The sequence below is a fragment of the Paramacrobiotus metropolitanus genome, unplaced genomic scaffold (genome assembly GCF_019649055.1).
Source record: "Paramacrobiotus metropolitanus isolate TYO unplaced genomic scaffold, Prichtersi_v1.0 Parri_scaffold0000073, whole genome shotgun sequence".
In the NCBI taxonomy this organism is placed as follows: domain Eukaryota; kingdom Metazoa; phylum Tardigrada; class Eutardigrada; order Parachela; family Macrobiotidae; genus Paramacrobiotus; species Paramacrobiotus metropolitanus.
The window spans coordinates 190,870-215,194 of NW_026570293.1; the positions used below are offsets into that span (position 1 = coordinate 190,870).

Below are 24,325 nucleotides of genomic sequence, written 5' to 3' on the forward strand. Positions count from 1 at the left end.
CATATATACTTATTTAGAGTTTATTTCGATTATTTTCCCTATTTATCTGAATTTACTGTAATTATTTTCTCGGTATTTTGCCAACTAGCTGCGTAAGTTTCTGATAATGATTTATAAGTTGAAGTTATTTTTAGTTAAAATAACTGGTAGCGTTTGTTGAACCAGCGCTGAAGAAATGCACAGGAAAACAAGTCGGCAGGAATAAAAGGATGTGTGCAATTTGTCAGCGCCTAATTGTGCCTGAAATGCCGCTAATGGTTCATTTGACCGGCTGCAGCCATTGGCCGGCCGCATTACAGCGACTGGACCGGTCTTTACTGCATGTACAGAGGATACGTAACTTAATTGTCGTCGGGGCTTTATTGGATCATTTAGCTAGATAGAGGCGCAAACTGCCATTAGGGCACTGTACAAACATGACGTTGTTCAACGGTTTTATTAATGACACACACCGGCCAATAAAGGCATCAACATTTCTCGCCGTGCACTATGCACAACACAGGAACATACACACTGCCATTGACCACCGGCCGCCAATTATCGGACAGCACCGACGATAACATAATCAGCTGTATATCGTTTCAGGTGCAATATTGACTGCAATTTATGCACAAAACATGCCGCTTTATCGTTTCCTGCTCATACGTCGTTATTTTTGATTGTGGTCCAGAGCTGGAAATTGCTGAAATAGTAGCGATTTCGACAATACTTTAAATGCGACAATTTGAATTATAATTCAAATTTTTAAATAGTACAACAACGGCATTAACAGCTATGACGTACAAGCTAAACTTGTATAGCGCAACCAAATTTTAATCGCTTCTGAAAGAATACTTTATATGATTAACGGAAATCACAAAAACTGAAAGCCGATAAATTTTAATTTTATTCGGCAAAAGCCAATGCAGTAAACTAACTAACTACTGACTACCAGGCCTGGGTCACCGCTGTCAACACTGTTTTGAAATGAATGATTTTAAATTCAGAGATTGTTTTACACTTTACCTTATTGATTTATCGACTCCCCTGGCTTTCGCGAATTCATATTGCGATTTTTCAAAGGCGATTTTTCAAAGAAATAATAAATATTATATAATAAATTACGAAAATAATTATTATTAATAGTAGCAACTACTAACGTAAGTACGAAAGAATCCATAATAATATAATATTATGTAAGTAACAATTGTGGTGTGCCTGTAATTAGTCCTCAAATATATACAGTACTCAGGATTGTCAGTGTACGACAGTTCGTACATATATGCAGAATGTTGTACGAGTATATATAAAATTTTGCCGAAGTTTTGTGCAATCGCATAAAGATGCTGAGGAGGTCAGCATTACCCGCTTAAAAGCATAACATCTGCGCGATGTAGCGAAGCCTAATGTGTGTGGATGCGAGCGCAACGCAATTAGTTTCCCGCACGCACGCCCCGACCCGGCACGTCGACATCCGGCTGATGCCGGGCGCAGCCGGATGCCATGCCGTTGTTGCCTGCCTGGCCCAGTGGACACCGGGATCCAGTTAAGCCATGGCAGTACCGAGAACGGAGGAAAATCATTTAAGTGCTGGGAATCGTAAAACTTTTTACGGCCCCGCGTTCAAACGATCCCATTCTCTTTCGCAGCATGTTCTCATTTAAATAGCGTATACACAGCACCCGGAATAACTCTGAATAGTCTCTCAGGCTTTCATTTGAGCGCTTTTAGACAGCGATGCTAAGCTGGCTAATGGCTTCAAGATGTGCTTCAAACGTATACATAATAATTCGATCCGAATAATAAAAGATCTTTAAATAGACTTCTAGCAAACTAAAGCACGAACGTTTTCGGTTTTACAAATCCACGTAATTACTAGTTCAATATGTGGGATGTGTTTAAATTAAAGGTCACTTTTATGCGCTCCCATTTTTCGAGCGCATTGCAATTTCTTAAATTAAATTAAATATAAATGAAATTAAGTTTAACAATAATGAAATTAAAATAAATAAAAATGAATACCAATATATCTTATAACTAATTAATTATATTTACGCACTATATATTTGATTTGTACTTGTTTTAACTGCAGCCGCTTATGTTAAATCATCAATGCAATCAGGAAGAGAAAGAGCGTGGAAAGCGGAACTTTTATAGAAATTTTATTGGTCAAACTCTTGCAGCGTTGCATGATTCATGAACCTTAGCCGGTCCCGTTGATAAACTTTCTCATAAATGTAAATAAACCGAAACAGCGTCTCCATATTCGGCGAATTCTCCATGCCCACCGTGAACTGCCCGCCCAGCTCCTGCAACAGCCCGCGGAACGGCCGCACCTCCGCGGCCTCCCGCTTCCTAACCAGCTCCAGGAGATCGTCGGTGTGTTACCGGTATACCCAAATTGAACTCCCGGATTTCTTCGTACATCCGCAGATCGTACACCAAATCCAGCGCATCCACGCGGCGCACTCTCTCCTCCTCGGTGATGTGGATCCGGGGATCCTGGCCCTCGAGGTTCCGCCAAAAGTCGCTGGACATAATGGCCAGCATGGGATTGTTGATGCCCAAGAGGCCCAGCGTGGTTATCGGCAGATCGACGCGGTCGTTGGTGAAGACGATGAGATCCTGCGGGATGCCATCGTAGATTAGGAGCACCACGAGTTTCCACAGTTCTTCCGGTGTCCAGCCGCGCAAACCGATGGAGTCGATGAAGCCGTCGATGTGGAGAATGCTGACGGTGCCATCGCGGGTTGTCCGTTGGGGTTTCTCACCTAAATTCGATTCGAAGTTGGACATACAGCGGCAATTTTATAAGCAAAGTTTTCAAGAAGGTCGGATAGAAAACCAGGCGATCCTAATCAAATTTAACATTAAAGAAAACCAAAGAAAGCATAAAAAAGTGTACTGAAGAAAACCATCTTTGTTAAAACCTACCGAATATGGGAAGTCTAACAAAATAAGGAAACCCTAACTGCTAAAATACCCAAGAGCCTAACACAACCCAAGAAACATCAGAAAATTAAAAAGTAGCTAAGAGTTCTTAGTACATAATTAAGAAACCTAAGAAGTCATGTAAAAAAAGAAGCCTAAGAAACCTTTTTGAAAACTTAAATTGAGAAGGCAAAATGATCTAACGAACCAAAGTGTCACCAACGTAAGAAACCATGAGAAAACTTGAAAAAACTGAGACAGTTTAGCAAAACGCTATAATTTACCTGGCGGGTCACCGGTGTCTAGAAAGAACTAGTTCGAATTGGTCTTATTACCTCGTTTGAGGAGCCAGAGGAAGGTGCTCTTTCCGGTTCCTTTGGGTCCCACGAGCAGCAGGGATTCCGACTGATGAATCTGCAGCTGCAATCCGTTAATCCACTCCACTCTAGCTTGACGGTCCCTAACCGGCTCGTCGAGCTGCTCCTGTATACTGCGCAGCCGCTCCTGCGCCGTCTTCGTACTGTCAGCCAGCGCATTGATCCGAGCCTCGTTGCGCAGCCGTTCGGCAGCGGCTTCCTCGTCCCGCTGCTGCTGTTGACGTTGGAGTTCTTCTTGAAGACGCAGCCGTTCGGCGGCCGCCGCCTGGTTGGCCTCGTCCAGGCGCCGTTGGTGCTCAGCGGCGTCGCGTTCCCGCTGTTCGCGCTGGGGTTTTGTTCGGCCAGGGCGGCGGCAACGTTCGCCATATGAGCCGACAGTTCGTTCCCCATTTTGGCCGATCAAGTACGTACAATGCCGGACAAAATACGCGGAAATCGTTCCACCGGTTCGCGGGTTGAAACTTAAATTAAATCAACAAACAGTGTGCAGGAACACTCCCAGTGCGCATAAATCGCCGGCGAACAGGGAAGTGTTTATTTGCGCATTATATATGTTGAAACAAAGCATCAGCTCTACGTTGTACGTAAAACATGTTTACGCAAGCTACGAAATATCATTACAGTAAAGGAAATAATGTACAGGAATCCATTACCTAATATCAAGCTGCAAATGAGCTCTACTATGCAATTTCGTCTTATTACACCAGTGTGCTGACTGCTGAGCTGACTTAATATTTTGATAACACACAATCAGTTGTTAGTCATATTCGGTATACATACTGCATAGTTTAAAGTGCAACAACCAACCGCGTCGCTGATGTCAGAATAAGTCACGTATCCGAATCACGAATGAATGTTTAAGCGATTGCTATTGCAATTAACGATTGCGTCCTGCTAAGGTTTGGCTGGCTGATTCAGTTTTCAGAAATAAACGACAATACATTCTACACTATCCAGACACCGAAGGTTGGGTCATCATGGGTGCGCCAAATGTGCCCTAGAACTTCCGTAAGCTGTTAACTATTGCAGGAAGCGCATACAGGCGTCAAGTGGAGATTGTCCCCCACCTTTATGTACTGTATATAGGTAAAAAACACGAGATTGCGCTAATTACAAATTTACAAACGCCTATAACTTCATAATTTAAACTTCCACATTAAAAAACGGGAAATTTGAAGTATAACAAATGTAGCGTCTCCTTTGATAACAGCAAGACTAAAACACTGTTAGTTATCCTTGCAACGAACGGGAGGCGCGGTAGCAGCTATTACCCGTGAGAGCATACCCCTCTTCTGTTGGACATCCTGTCTGTGGTCTTGGGCTCGATACGGTACTATACAGTCCTCGCGTTCGCCATGACGGCAGTTACCTGCAGGTAGCCGGTTCCGCGGGCGCTCATGCATGTCGGCAGGTGTAAAGCGCCTTTACCGCACCTCCGAGCTACAATAGCAAAGAGCTGGCCGGCCATTTCCAGCGAAAGATAAACAATGACAAGCGTGATCGATCAATAACATTTTAAACACTCTAGGTAAAAAAAAGCAGCTCTATCACTGGCGTCACTCAAAGCACAGGAAATACGACACCGGATTATCAGTGGTGACAGGTAACAGCGCGTCAAAAAAGAGAGGTTTTAACAGTGAATTTGGGAACTCGGAAGCCATATCTAGGAACTGGGTAACCAATAGCATATGAAGATATGCATAATGCATATGCTTATACTAGGATCAGTTTATAGCAGCCTGATAACTTAAGATCGCATACACATTAAGTGTGCTACAGTGACAAACTGCGCCTTCTTGAACGAACCCTTATCATTCTGTAAATTCTTTACGCGTTTCGCGATTTAATTTGCCGTTTGACGTTACTGCTTGCATTAAGAAACGGCCATTTAGACGGTGCGATTAAGACCGCGAATGGCCTAATGCACTTATCACGTCCCATGTTTCCAATCTACTGGCCGGAAGAACCGGTCATGCCGGCTAATAAAACGCCGCGGTCGATAATTACCAGTCTGTTGTGTTACCTGCACAATTGCATTCGGGGAATGTTATAATGCTTTATAAGATTGTATACATGTTGCTAGGAGCGGAATAGCGCTCATCCTGGATAACATGCATACAGCTGCATGACTGGACAAAGTAGCCATTTGGCGAGCGGTCAGCACCGGCGCAGTGTGTAATTGGTATGGCCGAGCGGCCATAACTGTCAGCGGCGGAGACATCTTCATACAAAGTCCAACAAGAATTATGGCCCCGTGGACCGGCCCACGCCGCGGCCTGCTGCGCCGGCCAAAACATGCCGTGATAGCTGGCTATTGTTGGCCGGTGGATAACGCTGTCACCGTTGTGCTGTGCAATTCTACCATGACATCTTCATCGGGACAATCTACTTATTTTACGGAAAAAAAAAGATTTAAAATACGTATTTGCTGAGTTAAGGTGCTTAAAATTTACTGCATAGTCTGCATTAGTAAAAGGTCAAACCATTCTGGCACACGCAAGCTATAAATTTATAGTAACATGAACCTAACTTTAGATTTAATGCACACGGAAAATTATTACTTAAAAAAAACCCTAATTTTTATATTAAAGCAAATTCATATACTGTAATCTTTTCGGCACCGGATTTTGTAACAGATTAGTCGCTCATGTTCTGCCATGACAACATCACGGAATTTTGTATACTATACATAGATTGGATAATACAAGACGATCATGTGCATCCATAAAACAGTGTGCGTTTTAACTAACGGTATGTAACTTATGTAAGTACATTGCCGTGCGATAGCGGGAAGACTCTCTCCGCGGCGCACACGCACACGAGGTTTATTGCTGCTGTTTCCGCCGGAAATAAAACTCAGGAGCAACGAAATTTACGGCTGGTGCATGGACGCCATATATACCGAACATTCGTATAACGCCGGCATTTCCTCAAAACTTAACATGCGCCAGCAGCTAATAGTTGCGCATTTTTGCCCTATACTGGGGTACATGTATATTGGTGAAAAAATTGCGAGAAAAATAATATTACGGTCACCGATTAAAATTTTTAAAACACGGGGCAAACGCCGGAAAAGTGCCGGTCTCATTAATCGTCCTTAAAAATTCTAATATGGTCAGGTGTTTTTCCGGCTCAGTTTGAGTGATAAACTGATACACTACTGCAGTCCGGAATTGGTACATATTCCATTTAAAATTTTTGTTTACATTCCGAAGTAAATTAAGCGAAAAACGAAACGCGGGAAACGTTTCTTCTCGACACATCTCCAGTCGCAGCCATGCGGAACACGAAAACACGGTTGCACATTCGGCAGAAGCTGTAGATACATTGCGCAACTTCCGCCACGCTTGCATCTTGCCGGTACAGATGCGTATTAGCCTTCCTCGACAGCAGATTGACAAGCTAATAGAGCGTACATTGCAACTTATTTTATCGCAGCGATAGCAAGCGAACGGTACAATATCATCCCAGTCCAAAAATTAAAATAAACTTCCATTGCACATTGTTTTGCGCGGTTATAAAATATACTGTTTCTTACGGTCCACGTGTTTCCTTAAGTTTTATTACAAACGCACGCGCTGGCTAGCTTTTTGCTAATATAACAAATGCAAATGTACATTTCGCGCTTTAGATGAGCGGTTTCAGTTCCACGATTAATTGATCCATTATAATTATAGTAATCCATATCTGCTGGATATCGCAGTCCAATACCTGTTGCGCAAACAGGATACCTACCGGAAATCATCTGCAGGCCGCTTCCTGCAGCGTGCATCCATTGTTATTCCCCTAATCGATCCCAGTAATTCCCGGTTTCGTGCAGTATGATCAAAGCAATCTCCATTAGAGTAAACCAGCAAATCCATACACAGCCGTAAATGTAATCCTCTGTCATAATCCGAGGCGGGGATATCTCCCGGTTCACATGCATTTTCATTAGCAGTGTATCTCGAAACTGCTGGCACATTATTATGCCATAGGATGGCCAAACGGTACAGTAACAAACAATTTATTTTAGTTTTACCACAAACAGCTGCATCTACACTGACAATCGCCTACAAGCATCAGTAAATAAAATAATTTCTCTGATGGACATATTGTTTGAGAAGTGTCTAAGCAGACAGAGAACTGGAGAAACATGACAATGGTGAAGATGTGAGTGTCGGTGTAAAGTAAAGTAAACAGAGAAGGACACGACGGAATGAAATACACCATTCTCTTCTTGTGTTCGACGGCTGTTATTCCGCTGTCGTCTCCGTACACAGTAGTATGTCGCTGGCTAATGGGTAATAATGAGGAAAATTAAGGTGGCTTTATTGCTTATTTTATTATCTGTGGCAGGCAACTTTTTCTTCCATTCTCACCCATCAGCACTGAGACGCACGGCGTTCATTGGACACTGGGCCGTTAACGTGCATATACAGCGCGCAGGCGCAGGCAGACAAGACAGTAGCCGCACAACTCACTCGTGTCAGCAGTGTCGCCGGCTACGGCTACCACTCATTAGCCGATACTTAACACCGACCGACTCGCTAATTAGCCGGACGTTAAAACCCGCGCTTGCATACATTATACCAGCGCTACAACTTACAACGGACACATTAAACGCTTTATCATCCAACTTTTAAAATGGATAAAGTTTCTCTTGTTCGTTTTAATCGCACCGCGAAGCAGCCGAATAAAAAGAGAACGCGCTGATTGGACAATGAGTATAAGCCACACCCTTTTTATGTTGAATGAGCGGTAGACGGTGCGCGCACGTACGATCTTTCGTATAGCTTAACAAATGTGCGCTGTATTGCCGATTTTTCGTACAGTTTAACGGATGCGCGCTACACTCAGTCACTGATTAGCTGTGTACAATACAGCTGACATCCGTTTAAATAAAGCTGTAAGTACGTACAACCAGTACACGGCGCAGTGGCGAAGCAATTACGGAGCAATCAACACGGCTTTTATGGCTGCATAATTGCACAGCCATTCATCATGTTCGATCGTCTTTAATTTCCCTTGTCGCCTGCTCCGTGATTCCCGTGCATCTCTTCCTCTGTTGCCAGAGTAACACCGCCTTGTATCACACTATACAACTCACAAGCTCATTACCGAGGAGAGGATCGTGCCACGATGTTGCCCAGGTTTGTGGAGGTCACCATGCTGGTCAACTACGCCGCGCTCCTGTCCGCCTGCCCCACCACCGTCCACATCCGCCACGGAGGGATTGTGAGCGTAGACGGGAAGGATATCTACTGCCCGTACCGTGCCGGCGCCGGGGAGCGATGTTCGCGGGCGCGGCATGTCTGCATGTGCTATCCGCACGCGTTTCAGGATACATACGATTACTGTGTCGTGCATAGTGGGTAAGTGCGCTCGTTCTGATGAAAGCTCTTCAGGAACGGTTTGTCAGAAGTGTTGGTTGTAATCCTGGAATTTTAACAAACTTTGTCTGAATCGCATGTTTTTCGAAGCCCAATCACTGGTCTCCGGCTTGGACATTGCACTTTAAACAGTAACATATTGTGAAATTGTCTTCTTCTTAGAAAATCTGCATGGCTGTACTGTAAAATTAATAACAGAGCCAGTTAATGCCGACAGCATTGACAACTCATTCTGAATAATATTGAGTCAACGAGTTTAAACATTGATGCAAGCGGTATTAACGTTCATATGCCGTCTACCAATGTAAAGTACATTATGTACAAACTTACCATCTTTATAACGTATCGTTATTATTATTTAGTTAGTATATATGACTGCGATTAAAGCGGTTTTAAAATTCACAAAAAACGAGTACGGGGTAAACATTGTTCTATGGTTGGACAGGATCATCAACGATCACTGCTGTGATCACTGGCGGAAGGAGTGGTACTGCAACTCCCGCTGGCTTGAAGTACTGGGCAACAGCACCACTACACCGGCCACGGGGGAGAACCGAATTGAGTTCTTCGTCGAGACCGAGGATGACGAGCCATCCCTACCGCCCAGCACACCCCGCCCGTCGACGACTCCTCGCTTCCGCAAAATTGTACGGATCCCACGAGGACGCCGGGCGCAGTGATTATGGAAGAAACTGACCGCACATTAACAGCGATCAGCTGGACGGCCGTGAAACCACAGGGGGCGCGCGTTGCCGGAATGAATGCGGCGATCGTTCTGTGATATCCCTGAAATCTTTAGCGCCTTTCCTGTCAGATGGGCGGAATTGTAATACTGTACACGGAGAATGTGCATAACTACGAAGAAGCCCGGAGATCGACATGCCGTTAATGGTTCGTTTGCTAGCTGAAACGATATCCTGTGTGAATGCAAGAAATGTAGCTTTATTTTATAATACGCGTCTTTGTACTGAGCTCTATTTTATACTGTCACGTGTGGAGATGAAATACCTTAGTCTTTTTGCAAAAGCGACAGATTGCGTCAACATCTTAGATTAAAGCGGCGGTGACGATATCAGTTATTGCAAAGAGAATATGCGATTTTAGTTTCGTATTTAATCGGCGCCATAATAATCTATACAAGAAACAGCCTCGGCTTCGCCTCCGCGTTTCTTGGGATCTAAACTCCTTGGCCGGTTTACGGATTGCTAACTTAGAACGGATAAATCTGAAGAGCCCGATAACAAAAATTTTATAAAAAAATGGATGTTTTGGTTTCGTGCAGTCGAACGCAATTACTTTGACTTTACAGATCATTTTTTGTTAAATTTTCTTAGCGAAAACCATCCGAATCTAATCACCCACGAGAGTGTCACATTACAAACTAAAAGGACGCTAAGACTGGACAGTGGTGCTAGATAGGTCACCCATTAAGAACTTAGCAGGCCCTGCTCTGTTTTGCTCAGTAATATTGCAGTTTGGTCATACGTTCACCTAACGGGCTCTGTGCACTGGATAGCTTTGGTAGCTCGGTCACCCACCTACCTAACGGGATCTATGCAAAGGACAGTACTGGTAACTCGGTCACTAGATCACTTAACGGAGTTTATGCGCTGGACAGTAGTGCTAGCTCGGTCACCCATCTACCTAACGGGATCTATGCACTAGACAGTAGTGGTAGCTCGGTCACTAGATCACTTAACGGAGTTCGTGCACTGGACAGTAGTGTTAGCTCGGTCACGCGTTCACCTAACGGGCTCTGTGTGCTGGGCAGTATTGGTAGCTCGGTCACCCATCTTCCTAACGGAATCTATGCACTGGACATTATTGGTAGCTTGGTCACCCATCTACCTAACGGGATCTATGCACTGGACAGTAGTGGTAGCTCGGTCACTAAATCACTTAACGGAGTTTGTGCACTGGACAGTAGTGGTATCTCGGTACTCTTTCACCTAACGGGTTCTGGGCACTGGACAGTGGTGGTAGCTCGGTTACGTACTCACCTAGCGATTTTTTGACGCACTCAATCACTAGGTGAGTGACTGACCGAGCTCAACCTGTCCAGTAAGAAATATCGCTAGGTAAGGAGAAAAATCGCTAGGTGAGGATGTGACCCTGCTACAACTACTGTCCAGTGCACAGAGCCCGTTAGGTGAGCAAGAGCAAAGCCCGCTCGATGACTCACTCACCTAGAAATTCCGCTCAGTGGGCAGTAATGGTGTTTCGGCCACTCACTTGTCTAGTGATTTTTCTTACTGGTCAGTGGTAGTAGCTCGGTCACCCACTCATCTGGAGATTCCGCTCAGTGGTCGGTGATAGTGTTTCGGTCACTCACTCGTCCAGTGATTTTTCGTATTGATTTTATATTTTTACATTTTATATCGGTTGATTTTAAACGTGTTTCGAGCTCGGCAACACCGGCAGCAATGTTTGAATAACGCGAGTGTTTGAATAAGTGCAATAATTTATTTACTTTTCGGTTTAATTAGCGTGATAATTATGTCAATTGGTATTTTGTATTGTATCTAGGCAAATATTTCTAAGTTTCAAGGTGACCTTTAAGATGGGTTGGATCAATCTGGTCTTGATGCCGGCTTGATACCGGCTCGATATTTCATAAAAAAAACACATGCCGACCACTTCTGAACTATCCCGGATCTAATGGCGTTGTCCGTTTTTCCAGAAGTTTTATGGTTATAGAGATCTCAAAACTATGGGGCGCCGCGCGTAGTATAGATCTTGTACTTAATATTGGATGAAATTGAGCGTACAGTAGTAGCCACTGACCAGATGCTGTACTTAAGTGTAGGCGTCAAGACCTGATCTGTTGACTGTTATGTATAACTGATATCCACTCATCCCTTTTACTACTTTCTTGCTTCCTTTGATTTTGGCGATCTTTATTATTCGTAAATTCGGTGATGTCCTATCCGTCTCTTGAAAATAATGTAAGAATAATCACACCGATGTTCATTATAACAACGCACAAAATCGCAGTACATCCGAGCCGAATACGGCAAAAGCCACAAAAAAGCGCAAAATGAAAGTTACAAACCCCTAGAAAATGTTAACACAGTATACTTACCGATAACAGCGCAAACCCGTCAAGGCAGAAAGCGTCGTCAGTAAAAGCTACAGACGCACAAAGAAATTGCTGTTGTCGGCTTCCCTTGTCTACTGGCCAATTTTGCTGGCTTTCCAGGCCACCACCTGGCTGTTGTGCAGCAGCAGCTCGGAGAAATCACACTCGGCCTCCTCCGACGCATTAAACCGAACAAGGTGCTTGCTAGCGATGCTACCACGATCCAGGTACTTGCCGTAGGTGGCGGCACGCGGCAGCCCCGCTGCCGTCATACAGTACAGCGGCTGGCCGCTCTGCAGGATATCCGCCGGCCGCAGCATGGCCTCTTCCTTCACGACATCTTCTCTTCGGCTGGTGCACCACATTAACTCCATGCCCGACACGGTGCCCTTCCTCAGAAACTTGGCCGGATGCCACCAGCCGCCGGCCCGACTCAACGCCAACACCTCCTGGCCTTTCTTGAACTCCGCCGGGTTGGTACGCCGAGTTGCGTAGGGGCCGCGGTAAAGGGCGGCTGGAGGGGAACGGCGCCGTTCTGGTACAGGAAGAGACTCAACAGCTCACTCTCCAGGAGCAGACCACTCTGCCGAATTTTAAAACATCGCTTTACACCTGCGTGAAGGCCATACCGAACCGAACAGCCGCATCGTGGTCGCAGGGCATTTCGCCATAGTTTTTTCGTCACAGCGACAATTCGATGCGGACAACTCACAGCGCAACCGATTTGTTACGCGACTTCGGAGCAACACACAATCGGCAAGGTTTGCGTAACGAATTAAGTAACGGTTGGTGTAACGAATCCAATTGCACATACCTTGCCGGGACCGTTAGCTAGCTGTGTGGCATTCAGCAGCGGAAAACGGACGAGGAACAACGCATCGCCCAGCATCCCGCGTCGGTTGGCCGCTGACAGCTCACGATTCTCCCGTTTACAAGCCTCCACGGCCCATCTGTAAAAATAGTGACTGAAAAGCGGCTTAAAACCAACTGGTGGACCATCTGTCCTTATGAAATCTAATTATTGTTGTTTTTATTTAGAAGCTGTTGGGCTTCATGCCAGTAAAGGGTGAAGGTTCGAAAGGAAGAAGCAAAATAAGGCGGACAAATACATCACAGGCGAACGGCAATGATACCGTTCTCGTTACGCAAATTAAATGTAAGTACCTTTCAACAGCCAAATAGATGGCATGCTCATCCGCGCATAGAGCATTGCGCTGCAGAATCATCTTCAGCGTGTCCTGCGTGATGGCCGTGAACTGCTCCGTCTGCACGATGACATCGCAGCGGCGTTCCACCAACCGCAGGCATTTCTCCACGATATCATCAGCGGTCCACTGGACTGCCTGCAACACGCGATACCCTCACACATATATATAGAGTTGTCGCACAGGCAAAATCCGCTAGCATACTGCCAACCTTACCCGCTCCAGAGTGACCAAGCATTCACCGATATTCATCCGCGTCTCCACACACTCCAGGCACAGATTGGTCAACTCTGGCAAATCGTACTTATCAGCGCAGCGCAGTGTGGAGATCACGTTGTCCACGGTGAGATTCTCCACGGTATCCGTGTACATGCAGCTGTACCATACAAACAAGTATCAACTGAAGCACAGTTCACGCACCAGGTATTCCCGTACCTGAGCATGTTGGCGAACGCGTCGGGCATGCAGTCGGGAACGTCGATCTGCGGACCGGATTCGGCCAAACTTCCATAGAAAATTGTGTAGAACACTGGACTGCGAATGCTGATAATGTTCCTGCAGCCAGAAGATTAGTGACAGCGTACTGAGGAAACGATGACTGCATCCATACTGACTTGTGAGCTTTGAAGATCTTCGCAGCACCGAAATCCCGGCCAACGGAGAATTGTACATCGCTCAGATCGCCAGAGGCCAGCATCACCTTGATGCGACTATGGAGTCCCGAAGCAAGGCCTTCTCGTTTACGCTTACGGGATGCCGACAAATCAGGGTTTGCGGACGCCATACTGTCAACGCGAGAACTAGTATTGGTTACCAGAGTCAGAACCAGTGAAATCCCACGAAACTGACTAAAGTCTCGGCTCAAGCGAACTATCTGTACGTAGTAGAAATGCTGCAGGCTGAAATAAGAATGCGGTTCGCTTACTGGGGAAAAAAAAATACAAAAGTGGGACTGTGGAAAAACCGGAGGAATGTGTAGCAAGTAAATCACAATATTGCCAACGATAAAACGTTGTTGAAAACGTTGAAGAATAAAACAAAGCAAATGGAGGTGTGGTAGAGCCGACAGACCCGACACGCAGTTGACTGGGCAACGGTAAGCCGGTGACCAATCAAAATTCGACCAATTCTGCGATTGGTTTTAATCAGGGACTTTTTTAGAACACAGCCCCCAGTGCCCGGGAGTTTTTGAATAAACCGACTGCAGATTCGGAATCAGCGAATTTTTTTAATCTAAAAAAACTATCCCCCCTTGAAATCAGAAGTGTCGCCCCTGAGGAGTCTAGCGCCCCACATGCGATGAGCAAACAGCAATGAGTTATTCGGTTAAGTTCTTTCGTTCTTTCTACACTACAGTTTCTTAGTTCTTTCGAAACCGGTTTACTTACTACAGTGGAACCTCCTACTTTGAACACCTCCGAATGCTGAACATCTCTGAATTTTGAACAACTTTTTTCGTACCGGCGCTTCTCGTAATGTATAGCATTAGGGGGGACCTCTGAACTGTTAACACCTCTGAACCGTGAACACTCTGCAATGTACCGCAGTATGTTTTCTTAGATAATTAGACCTCCAGACATGAACAGAGCAGTTTAGCAAAACACAGGGGAAGATCAAGTGCTCAAGGTGTTCACTTACAGTAGATCATTCGCAAACATTCGTCCGCCCTTTAGTATTTTATTTCGTGAACAAATTTTTAGTTTTTTAATGAACATCAAGGCAAGGAATATGCCCCGGACAAGTTGACCGCTGCTTATTCTGATAAGAAATAATCTATTCTCGATAATTTTTCGGCCGGCGAATATTAAAATTATTATTTTTTAATTGCAATTGCTCTGTTTACCTGTTGTCTTGCCCAACACAATACAATCATACATTTGCTTATTAGCCAGCTACATATAAATTATATAAAGCCACGTATATTATATAAATCCCTAAGAAAGTCTCCGCCCTGGGGGCAGTACCTCTGAACCATGAACACCTCTGAACCCTGAACAAGAAACTGCGTACCGAGGGTGTTCAGGGTCGGGAGGTTCCACTGTACTCAGGAATTCTTTAACCAGGCCATAGACAGAACATTCAGTTTGCATTCAGAATAATAATAATAAATAAACACTACCTTCGACAGAGTTTCAGTTGGTGGAAGAATTACCGCGACGAGATGAAGAGGATCTTGACCAGGCTTCCGTGAAACAGTAGGCATGAGCAGACGTCTTCAGACGGCAAGCATGAGCAGGCGTCTTCCCGGTGGACGGTGGTGCAGCGATTTACACGATCTGATGTGTGATAATTGACAGCTTTTACGTATGACTTTTTTATCTTTACTATAAAACCAGCCAATATTTACATAACATTCTGCAAATGACCATTCATCAGCCATTAATTATCATCCTCTTAATCATGATTCGCTTGGAAACGAGGTAGAACAAAATCGTCACATCACAGTATCACACTAATATCTATTATGACAACTGTCACAATTGCAGACAATCCGAGCGAACGACAAGGCAAACGTCGCAAAGATAAAGCTAAAACTAATGTCAAAAGCGACCAAAAACATGTAGGGACAAATAACGTGCACGTTCAGGTGAAATAAAAGCAGGAATGGGAATGCAGGATCCATTCGCCAGACAGCAAAGCTGTCTCTATACATACTTTTATGTCAGCATACGTCAGAAGAACTACTGTAATAAAAAGAAAATGCCAGTAAAAACCGTAAATGTTCTCCGGCTCGAGGACCCGCTAGCCGACTTTGCTGGCCTTCCAGGCCACCACCTGGCTGTTGTGCAGCAGCAGCTGGTACAGCCCACATTCGGTCTCCTCCTGCGTGTCGAAACGCACGATATGCTTAGTCCGATGCTGCTTCACGTAGGTGGCGGCACGCGGCCCCAGTGTCGTCATATGATACAGCGGCTGTCCGCCCTTCAGGAAGTCCTTCACCCGCACCGCCTGCTCGGCCACCACCGTGCCGTCCATGCCGGTGGCGTTCCACATCAGGCTCCCGCGCTCACCTGCCCACTGCAATATGGCCGGTTGCCACCAGCTACCGGCCGGGCTCAGCGCGAAAACCTCTTCCACCTGTTTAAACTGATCGGCGCGCTGGGCCGTGCTGCGGCTGCGTCGCTCCTGAGAAAAGGGCAGCTGGTTCGGGACACCGCCGTTCTGGTGCAGGAAGATGTTGAGCAGTTCACTATCCAGTAGGAGCCCACTCTGTTGAAGGGACCACGTTAACCAGCGTGAACGGCGTACGCTGATACCAGGTCTACCTTGGCGGGACCAGCGGTCAGTTGCACGCCGTTCAGCAGCGGAAAGCGGACCAGGCACAATGCGTCGCCCAGCATGGCGCGCCGGTTGATCCCGGACGGTTCCAGATTGCTCCGTTTACAAGCCTCCACAGCCCATCTAGAAAAACGATTCCACTAAAGCTTATTATTTACGTCAAACATATTGATTTCGAATGATTAAACAATCCAAAAAGCTATACGAGCGCGACAGTAAGCACACCCGAAAGTTCTTTCTTTCGGCCATGGAAGTACCTTTCAACAGCCAAGTAGATGTCATGCTCATCCGCGGCTAGAGCACTGCGCTGCAGAATCATCTTCAGGGTGTCCTGCGCGATGGCCGTAAACTGCTCCGTCTGCACGATGACGTCACAGTGGCGTTCCACCAACCGCAGGCATTTCTCCACGATATCATCTGCGTTCCACTGAACTGCCTGCAACAAGCGACGTCCCGTCACATAGTCGCTCGTGCAAAATCCGCTAGCATACTGCCAACCTTACCCGCTCCAGAGTGACCAAGCATTCCCCGATATTCATTCGCGTCTCCACAAATTCCAAGCAAACGGTGGCCAACTGCGGCAGATCGTACTTATCAGCGCAGCGAAGGGTCGGGACGACGTTGTCCGCCGTGAGATTCTCCACGGTATCCGTGTACAGGTAGCTGTAACGAATAACAAACAAGATACACTGCAACATGAGGATACGGCGGTATATACACATGCCGGCGGCGGCGGCGGTTTCGTTCATTGTCACGCTCCATTGACACCGGCTACAGCGCAATGCTTCCGATCATGCTACAGTACATGCTTGTTTACGTACCTGAGCATGTTGGCAAACGCGTCGGGCATGCAATCGGGAATGTCGACCTGCGGACCGGATTCGGCCATGCTTCCATGGAACATCGCGTAGAACACTGGACTGCGAATGCTAAGAATATACCTGCAGAGACACAAGCATAGCAAAAATGGCGGACAACCGATGATGACGAAACGACTGACGAGTAATCCGGCGTACTTATGGGCTTTGAAGAGCTTCGCTTCACCGAAGTCCCCGCCAACGGAGAACTGCACATCGCTCAGATCGCCACTGACCAACGTCTCTTTGGTGTAGATCTGGAGTCCCGAGTCAGGATCTGGTCGTTTACGCTTACGGGATATCGATGAATTAGGATCCACGGACGCCATATTGACAACACAGTACAAATGATGGTTAACCGAAAATTTACAGAATCACAACCAACGAGGTACTCGCAGTGCTGCAGGTGAAAGTGAAAGTGCACCTCACTCCACCGGAAAACAAGATAACATTGAACTGAAAATATAGAAAATCTAGAAGCATGCGTACTTATTGCATAGCAGATAAATTAAGTAGGGTACTACGAGTGATTCGAAATTTACTTTTGTAGGCTTGGCCAAGTTAAACTGGGGTGCCTGGACTCACACACTCACACCAAGTTGATAGGAAAACCAATCGAAACGTATCAAATTTTGCCGATTGCACCGGATTGGTCGGATCTCGTACCGTATATGCCATATGCGAAAAGTTTTATTTCGCGTTGGAAAGCTTGGCTTTAAGTTTAATCATTCATCTTTGCTACACACTCTTCCAGTTTTCTGCATTTTCACTTTTATATTCTTTTTTGCCATTAAGTGAACTGCATTCCTATTTCAGGTGGCAGTATTTCTACTGAAACGCTTGAGCCGAGACTTTTTTCAGTTTTGTGGGATTTCACTGGTTCTGCTTTGTCAAGCGTAACTTGTGTTGTGACTTCAAGTATGGCGTCCCCCAGTCCTGATTTGTCGGCATCCCGTAAACACAAACCAGAAGACCCTTCCTTGGGAACTCCGCACTCGCACCAAGGAGATGCTCGCCAGTGGTGATCGGAGCGATGTCCAGTTCTGCGTTGGCCGTGATTTCGGTGCGGTAAAGGTCTTCAAGGCCCACAAGTCAGTATGCGCGCTCAGACATCATTTTCTTCAGTACGGTGTCCCTAATCGTCTGGCTGTGCAGGAACATTATCAGCATTCGCAGTCCAGTGTTCTGTGCCATGTTCTATGGAAGCCTGGCCGAAAAAGATCCGCAGATCGACGTTCCTGACTGCGTACCTGACGCGTTTGCCAACATGCTCAGGTACGGGAATACCTGGTTCGTGTACTTCGCTTCAGCTGTGATTTGGTTGTATTGACAGCTGCATGTACACGGATACCGTGGAGAATCTCAGCGCGGACAACGTCGTCCCGACATTGCGCTGCGCTGATAAGAACGATTTTCCGGAGCTGACCAGCCTGGGCTTGAAGTTTGTGGAGACCCGGATGAACATCGGTGACTGCTTGGTCACTCTGGAGCGGGTAAGGTTGGCAGTGTGGTAGCGGATTTTGCACGAGCGACTATGTGCCGGGACATCGCTTGTTGCAGGCCATCCAGTGGCGCGCCGATGATATGGTGGAGAAATGCCTGCAGCTGGTGGAACGGCAGAGCGGCGTCATTCTGCAGACGGAGCAGTTCAAGGCCATCGCGCAGGACACGCTGAAGATGATTCTGCAGCGCAATGCTCTACGCGCGGATGAGCATGACATCTACTTGGCTGTTGAAAGGTACATTCAAATTACATTCAAATCATGTGAAACGAGAATAATTTGCTGCCGTTCGCATGCTGCATATTTTCCGCATTCTTCTGCGTCTCTCTTTCAACCCATCAACATTTCTTGTCTTGAAGCCAACCGTTTCAAAATAAAAAAAATAATTAAATTTCGTAAAAAAGTTGTCAACAATCTTCACGGTTTTCGATAAATTCTCCGTTGATTTCTTAATCACTGTCTTTGCAGTCATATTTTTTTGCAGATGGGCCGTGGAGGCCTGTAAGCGGAAGGATCTGGAGCCGTCGGCGGCAAACCGACGCACAATCCTGGGCGATGCGTTATATCTCGTCCGTTTTCCGCTGATGAACGCCACGCAACTAGCTAACGGTCCTGGCAAGGTAGGCTGTGTCTCGGCTGCACCATTGGTACAACTGGGTCGTGGGGCAATTCGTTACACATAGTTGGCCGTGCGGATTATGGGTCGCCCAGAACTCGCGAAATATGTTGTCGCCCCTCGAATTGTCGCTGTGGCGCAATGTCCCACGATCACGGTGCGGCTGTTCGGTATGGCGTTCACGCAGGTTTAACGCGATGCTTTTCAATTTCGGCAGAGTGGTGTGCTCCTGGAGAGCGAGCTACTGAGTGTCTTCCTGTACCAGAACGGAGTCCTCCCGTCCAAGCTACCCTTTACCGCGGAGAAACGCGGCACCGACACAACACAGCGCACCGGCCAGGCGGAGTTCTATAAGGGCGAGGAGATGTTCGTGTTGAGTTCGGCCGGTGGCTGGTGGCATCCGGCCACGTTCCTCTGGAAGGGTAATGCGTGGGTCAATGAGGTGATGTGGTGCGCCAGCGGAAATCACGGAAAGGTGTTGGAAGGGGAGACGGTGCGGTCGGCGGATATCCTGCAGAGCGGCCAGAAGCTGTACTGTATGAAGGTGGCGGGGCGGCAGCGTGCCGCCACCTACGTGAAGCGTCTGAACCGCAGCAAGCACCTTATTCGGTTTAATGCGTCGGAGGAGGCCGAGTGTGATTTCTCCGAGCTGATGCTGCACAACAGCCATGTGGTGGCATGGAAGGCCAGCAAAATCGGCTAGTAGTCTGAGAAGCCGACGACAGCATTCTTTGTGCGTTCTGCCGCTTTTACTGAAGTTTTGGTTTTACCACAATAATTCTGTTTTGACTGGCTTGTGCTGGTATATGTACTGTAAGTTTACTGTATAAACATTTGTTCGGGGTTTGCGACTTTTATTTTGCCGTTCTCATGGGGCATTTGCCTTATTCGGATTCGGCTCGGATGTCCTGCGATTTTGTGGACTGTTTTAATGAGTATCAATGTGATTATTTCTACATTATTTCCAAGAGACTAATAAAGGGCATCGCCGATTTTAATGAAGATCGCCAAAAGCAAGTCAAGCAAGCAAGTAGAAAAAGGGATGACAGGAGAGTGGATATTAGCTACAAACAGATCAGGTCTTGACCAACAGAGTTACAGAATGTTACAGAACCCATATTGTACAATAATGATGATACACTTAACATAGACTACTGGGTAATAATGGTATTTGATTTGTAGAATTGGAAAAGTGTGCCGTGACGCTGTTGTGGCGTCAGACAAATTTATGCTCTTGACGATCAGTTAATCGCAGCATCTCGCTGCGCTCGATGGATGACTGCACATTTTCATCCTTGTAGAATACCATTGCGTAAGGCGTGTTGCAGCAAGTCTGGTGTATGTATCTGGTCGACGGATGTTTGTGTGTTTTGTTTATGTGTGCAGACAGTGGAAGTGTACCAAGTTACTGATCCGCGGTGGTTTCAATGCCGGGCTGGATGCCAGCCGGTCCCACTATTCTCAGCTACAGAAATCTAATGTGGAATTGGCATCGGGTTTAAGATCGAAATCTGATCTCGAAGAAAATACTTCTACTCTGTATGCGTATCTTTTAGGTTTTTGGTTCTATGCGTATCTTTTTGGTTTGCAAGCTAAAGCGTACGTACTATTTATGTTCTCATTATTTTACTCTACAGATCATCTACCGTGCTTCCGTAGACGAATATGCAACAGTTAGATTTCCGGGAACAAAATAATTTAAAAATAACAAAATGATTGGCCATGGTTACATTCGGCGCAGCATGCAAGCAATTGCAACTTCTGCTGCACCACTGACCGCCTCGGTGCGAGTCAAGCGGAAGTACTCTGGCTGGCGGTCGGACGACAGCCGCCATGTCGCGGCGTTCGGATGGACGCTGGTCAGCACATGCGGCGCGGCCAGAATAGATGCAGTGTGATGACTGAATTTATTATTCCTGTTGCAGTAGTTATAGCGTTTGTTTTCCCAATCCTATCTATATTCTTTCCTTTTACTGTCATTTTTTAGCTTCAGAGTAAACCGCATTCCGACGTTTCGTCCGCTTGGGCTAAGAATATTGCAGAGATTGTCTGGTTGCGTCAGGAGTAAACCATTGTCATAGACCGTTATCAAATGGTGTCAGCATCCCAATGGCGTCCCAAAATCGTGCTGCAACGACACCGCATGAACGACGAGATCCTGGTGCGGGACTGTTAAGCTGCACCAAAGAGACGCTCGTCAGTGGAGATCTGAGCGATGTGCAATTCTCCGTTGGCAATGATTTTGGTGCTGCAAAGGCCTTCAAAGGCCACAAGTATGCAATTCCACCTTCAGTTCTCTGTGGTCTTCCCTAATTTTCTGGCTCTGCAGGTACATTGTGAGTATTCGCAGCACGGTGTTCTATAGGATGTTCTACGGCAGCGTGCCCGAAAACGGTCCGCAAGTCGACATTCCCGACTGCATGCCCGATGCATTCGAGAACATGCTCAGGTTCGTGAATAAGGATTTTAAAGTGAATAATGGATCCACTACAGTAGTACACTGCGTCAGAGGCGTAGGGCGGTATGGGCAAAGCCGTTGTGGAAGACCCCCAAGCTTTTAAATACTGAATCCGCGAAGCGAAGGTCTCCTGTGTTCAAGAAACCGGGGCTTTTGTCGGTCGCGTCGGTCACGTCTTGGTATTATAAAATTCATAAGAGGGAAACAATGTTGAAAACTATATTTATTAAACACAAAAAAATACAAATAAAGTGTTTATTTAATTTTGTTTCCCCCTCGCTTCGGTCTTTCAGTGCTAGCCAACAGCGAGCGGTGCACTATCAAAGTCTATTTATGTTTTTAAATATTTAGAAATTTTTGGTTCTTGTATAATAAAAATAGTATGTACTGTAGATAGTTAACTGTGGTTCAGAAATTACGAAGTATGTGGTTTGTACTTTATACCGTACCCTACAGCTACATGTACACTGATGCCGTGGATAAAGAAAATCTCACCATGGAAAACGTCTTCCCGACGATGCGCTGTGCGGACTAGTACGACTTACCCCAGCTGACCGCCATCTGCTCGGAATTCGTGTTTGCCCAGTTGAATGTCGAGAACTTTATAGTCACGTTGGAACAGGTAATACACGAACATTTCAGGCCGCGCTGACTGGCGCCCGAAAGTTGTGATTTGTTCTCGGAACCCGGCCCGTTTTGCAGGCTATCCACTGGCATGCTGACCATATCGTGGAAGCTTGCTTGCAGCTGGTGGAACTGAATAGCGATATCATTCTGTCGTCAGACTCGTTCTCGACCATCACGCACGACATCCTGAAGATGATTCTGCAGCGCTGCGTTCTCTCCGCGGAAGAGAACGTCATCTACATGGCCGTTGAAAGGTATACCCATCAGCCCAGAGAGTTTTCTGATATTGTATAGTAGTATTTTGTTATTTGGCATTTATGATTGGCATTTATGACGCCGGCCCCGGCAAGGTAGGTTTCTCTGTAGTTGGTAACCACCATTTTGTCGACGGAATATTTCATGAACCGCCACTAAGTCGGACAGATCGGTGCCAAGCTGTCACGCAGTCGAGCTAGTGTTTTGCCAACCGCCTTCGTCTCTTTAGGTACTTCGAATGCTGCCTTATATGGGCTACCCTTATATTACTCTCCCTTATCTGAGCTCCCGGCTAGTCCGCAATGCCCGTCAAATTAAATTTATCGGATTTATAGCAGAACCCTCTTCTACTTCTTTCAACCATAAATTTTTAAGAAACCGTAAATTTTAGAAAGATTTTGAATCTTTCGTTGATGCTACCAGAATACTTTGAAACAAACTAAATGCTACAAAGTACTGGCAAAATAAGTATTTTGAATAAATCAAAATTTTCAGTCAGGCTGACTCAGTCACTAAGGCATAACACTGATAACGGTTGCGAAAGTGTGAGTAATAACGTAACTGCCCATGTAGAGGGTTGCTCATATTGCTCGGGAGCCCAGATAAGGGAAAGTAATATAAGGGGAGCCCATATAAGGCAGTATTCGAAGTATCTTACGTTCGTTTTCTTCTATCTCCTTCGATTTTTTTTGTTTTCTTATATTTTCTTAGGTTTCTATAATGGCCCTTAGTGGAGGGCTAAGGGGGTTAAGATGTTTAGTGTTTTTTAATGCGAAATCAGATACGTAGCAAAGACGTTTATGTGAAGTATCTCGTTATCGAAGTTAATATTAAATATTAACTTCAATAATGAGATACTTCGTAGCTGATAAATTTTATTAGCTACGATGCAGAGTACGTACGTTAAGTACACCACAGTTTCCAATAGGAAAACGTCCAAGTTTGAAATTAGTTGTGGCTAGCGGATTATTTTGTTCTTGGCAGAGTGGTCTGCTGCTGGACAGCGAACTGCTGAGTATCTTCCTTCACCAGAACGGCGCCGTCCAGCCCCACCTGCCCTTGCCCACGGAATGGCGCGGCGGTGGAACCGCGCCTCCCTACCAACCGGCGTCACCTCCGGAAGACGTGTTCGCCCACAGCCCGGCTTGCGGCTAGGATCATCGGGAGGCGGCCAACGACCGTGGTGGTGCGGTGGTGTGCCACGGGCGAGCAAGGTAGCGTGGCGGCCGAGAAGGTGGTGCGGGCGGCGGATATCCTGAAGAGCGGCCAACCGGTGTTCTGTCAGATGGAACCGGTGAGGCGCGCCGGCATGTACTTGCGCGTGCAGAGCGGGCGGGTGGGCGACCAGCACCTGGTCCGTTTTGCGGCGGGCGACCAGGCGTAGCTGTCTCTCTCGGACCTCCTACTCAGCGACAGCCAGGTGGAGGCCTGGAAAGCTACAGCCTGCGCCGCGTTAGCCAGTCAGAATAAGCGGGGTGTCGATTCCTACAAGTGGTTTCAGGTGAAGCCGAGGAACGTGACGAATGACGCGACTGTGATGGTTAGGCCCGCTGCGACTAACGGTAGCAACCATGAATGTTCTTGAGATTCGGCAGAGATGTCGACTGTTTCTGCATGTAGGACAACGCTACTGTAACAATATGTTCTTAAAACGCACGTTTGTTCAGGCAAGCGTTTATCTGTTTGAATCCAGTTTGATTAACGCGCACCGGATACGTTTGCCTTACTGTTTTTTTATTTAATTTTTCAGTTTCAAAATCACGGACCAGCTGAGCTGCTTTCTTGCGC

The 24,325-nt window shown here is 46.3% G+C and overlaps 6 protein-coding genes across 6 annotated transcripts; 3 read left to right on the forward strand and 3 right to left on the reverse strand.

Annotated features, from left to right (window-relative positions):
- Positions 1-2,177: 2,177 nt before the first annotated feature.
- LOC129595018 (uncharacterized) lies at positions 2,178-3,756 on the reverse strand (the record flags this gene model as incomplete). The annotated part of the gene is made up of 2 exons (XM_055491921.1): positions 2,178-2,750; positions 3,246-3,756. Coding segments are annotated over 2 exons (927 nt in total), but the record flags the coding sequence as incomplete, so codon positions are not given.
- A 4,592-nt stretch (positions 3,757-8,348) lies between these two features.
- LOC129595048 (uncharacterized) lies at positions 8,349-9,716 on the forward strand. The gene is made up of 2 exons (XM_055491956.1): positions 8,349-8,641; positions 9,105-9,716. Exons 1-2 carry the CDS (start codon positions 8,409-8,411, stop codon positions 9,337-9,339), a joined length of 468 nt encoding a protein of 155 aa, XP_055347931.1. The 5' UTR covers positions 8,349-8,408; the 3' UTR covers positions 9,340-9,716.
- Positions 9,717-12,120: 2,404 nt separating this feature from the next.
- On the reverse strand, positions 12,121-13,727 carry LOC129595019 (BTB/POZ domain-containing protein 6-like). Its single transcript, XM_055491922.1, has 6 exons — positions 13,558-13,727; positions 13,379-13,498; positions 13,160-13,319; positions 12,903-13,081; positions 12,553-12,688; positions 12,121-12,321 (listed from the first exon to the last, which is right to left on the reverse strand). Exons 1-6 carry the CDS (start codon positions 13,725-13,727, stop codon positions 12,172-12,174), a joined length of 915 nt encoding a protein of 304 aa, XP_055347897.1. The 3' UTR covers positions 12,121-12,171.
- Positions 13,728-15,612: 1,885 nt separating this feature from the next.
- On the reverse strand, positions 15,613-17,501 carry LOC129595020 (BTB/POZ domain-containing protein 6-B-like). The gene is made up of 6 exons (XM_055491923.1): positions 17,239-17,501; positions 17,044-17,163; positions 16,726-16,885; positions 16,480-16,658; positions 16,210-16,345; positions 15,613-16,153 (listed from the first exon to the last, which is right to left on the reverse strand). Exons 1-6 carry the CDS (start codon positions 17,406-17,408, stop codon positions 15,686-15,688), a joined length of 1,233 nt encoding a protein of 410 aa, XP_055347898.1. The 5' UTR covers positions 17,409-17,501; the 3' UTR covers positions 15,613-15,685.
- Positions 17,502-17,886: 385 nt separating this feature from the next.
- Positions 17,887-19,903, forward strand: LOC129595054 (BTB/POZ domain-containing protein 6-B-like). Its single transcript, XM_055491961.1, has 6 exons — positions 17,887-18,170; positions 18,235-18,354; positions 18,413-18,572; positions 18,640-18,818; positions 19,066-19,201; positions 19,415-19,903. The coding sequence occupies exons 1-6, from the start codon at positions 18,088-18,090 to the stop codon at positions 19,898-19,900; spliced, it is 1,164 nt and encodes a 387-aa protein (XP_055347936.1). The 5' UTR covers positions 17,887-18,087; the 3' UTR covers positions 19,901-19,903.
- Positions 19,904-21,306: 1,403 nt separating this feature from the next.
- On the forward strand, positions 21,307-23,921 carry LOC129595021 (BTB/POZ domain-containing protein 6-like). The gene is made up of 6 exons (XM_055491924.1): positions 21,307-21,470; positions 21,527-21,646; positions 22,112-22,179; positions 22,264-22,277; positions 22,358-22,536; positions 23,570-23,921. The coding sequence occupies exons 1-6, from the start codon at positions 21,307-21,309 to the stop codon at positions 23,919-23,921; spliced, it is 897 nt and encodes a 298-aa protein (XP_055347899.1).
- The last annotated feature ends 404 nt before the right edge of the window (positions 23,922-24,325 follow it).

What these genes read in the sequence shown, in the direction of transcription:
- LOC129595048 (XM_055491956.1), top strand. Translation starts at nt 8,409, where the DNA reads ATGTTGCCCAGGTTTGTGGAGGTCACCATGCTGGTCAACTACGCCGCG. An exon ending in TACTGTGTCGTGCATAGTGG is followed by an intron (nt 8,642 to 9,104) that starts GTAAGTGCGCTC and finishes ATGGTTGGACAG; the next exon opens with GATCATCAACGATCACTGCT.
- LOC129595021 (XM_055491924.1), top strand. Translation starts at nt 21,307, where the DNA reads ATGGCGTCCCAAAATCGTGCTGCAACGACACCGCATGAACGACGAGAT. An exon ending in GCATTCGAGAACATGCTCAG is followed by an intron (nt 21,647 to 22,111) that starts GTTCGTGAATAA and finishes CGTACCCTACAG; the next exon opens with CTACATGTACACTGATGCCG. An exon ending in ATCTACATGGCCGTTGAAAG is followed by an intron (nt 22,537 to 23,569) that starts GTATACCCATCA and finishes TTCCTTCACCAG; the next exon opens with AACGGCGCCGTCCAGCCCCA.
- LOC129595054 (XM_055491961.1), top strand. Translation starts at nt 18,088, where the DNA reads ATGCTCGCCAGTGGTGATCGGAGCGATGTCCAGTTCTGCGTTGGCCGT. An exon ending in AAGGTCTTCAAGGCCCACAA is followed by an intron (nt 18,171 to 18,234) that starts GTCAGTATGCGC and finishes CTGGCTGTGCAG; the next exon opens with GAACATTATCAGCATTCGCA. An exon ending in GCGTTTGCCAACATGCTCAG is followed by an intron (nt 18,355 to 18,412) that starts GTACGGGAATAC and finishes TTGTATTGACAG; the next exon opens with CTGCATGTACACGGATACCG.
- LOC129595020 (XM_055491923.1), bottom strand. Translation starts at nt 17,408, where the DNA reads ATGGCGTCCGTGGATCCTAATTCATCGATATCCCGTAAGCGTAAACGA. An exon ending in GCGTTTGCCAACATGCTCAG is followed by an intron (nt 16,886 to 17,043) that starts GTACGTAAACAA and finishes TATTCGTTACAG; the next exon opens with CTACCTGTACACGGATACCG. An exon ending in ATCTACTTGGCTGTTGAAAG is followed by an intron (nt 16,346 to 16,479) that starts GTACTTCCATGG and finishes TCGTTTTTCTAG; the next exon opens with ATGGGCTGTGGAGGCTTGTA.
- LOC129595019 (XM_055491922.1), bottom strand. Translation starts at nt 13,727, where the DNA reads ATGGCGTCCGCAAACCCTGATTTGTCGGCATCCCGTAAGCGTAAACGA. An exon ending in AAGATCTTCAAAGCTCACAA is followed by an intron (nt 13,499 to 13,557) that starts GTCAGTATGGAT and finishes TTCTGGCTGCAG; the next exon opens with GAACATTATCAGCATTCGCA. An exon ending in GCGTTCGCCAACATGCTCAG is followed by an intron (nt 13,320 to 13,378) that starts GTACGGGAATAC and finishes TGTATGGTACAG; the next exon opens with CTGCATGTACACGGATACCG.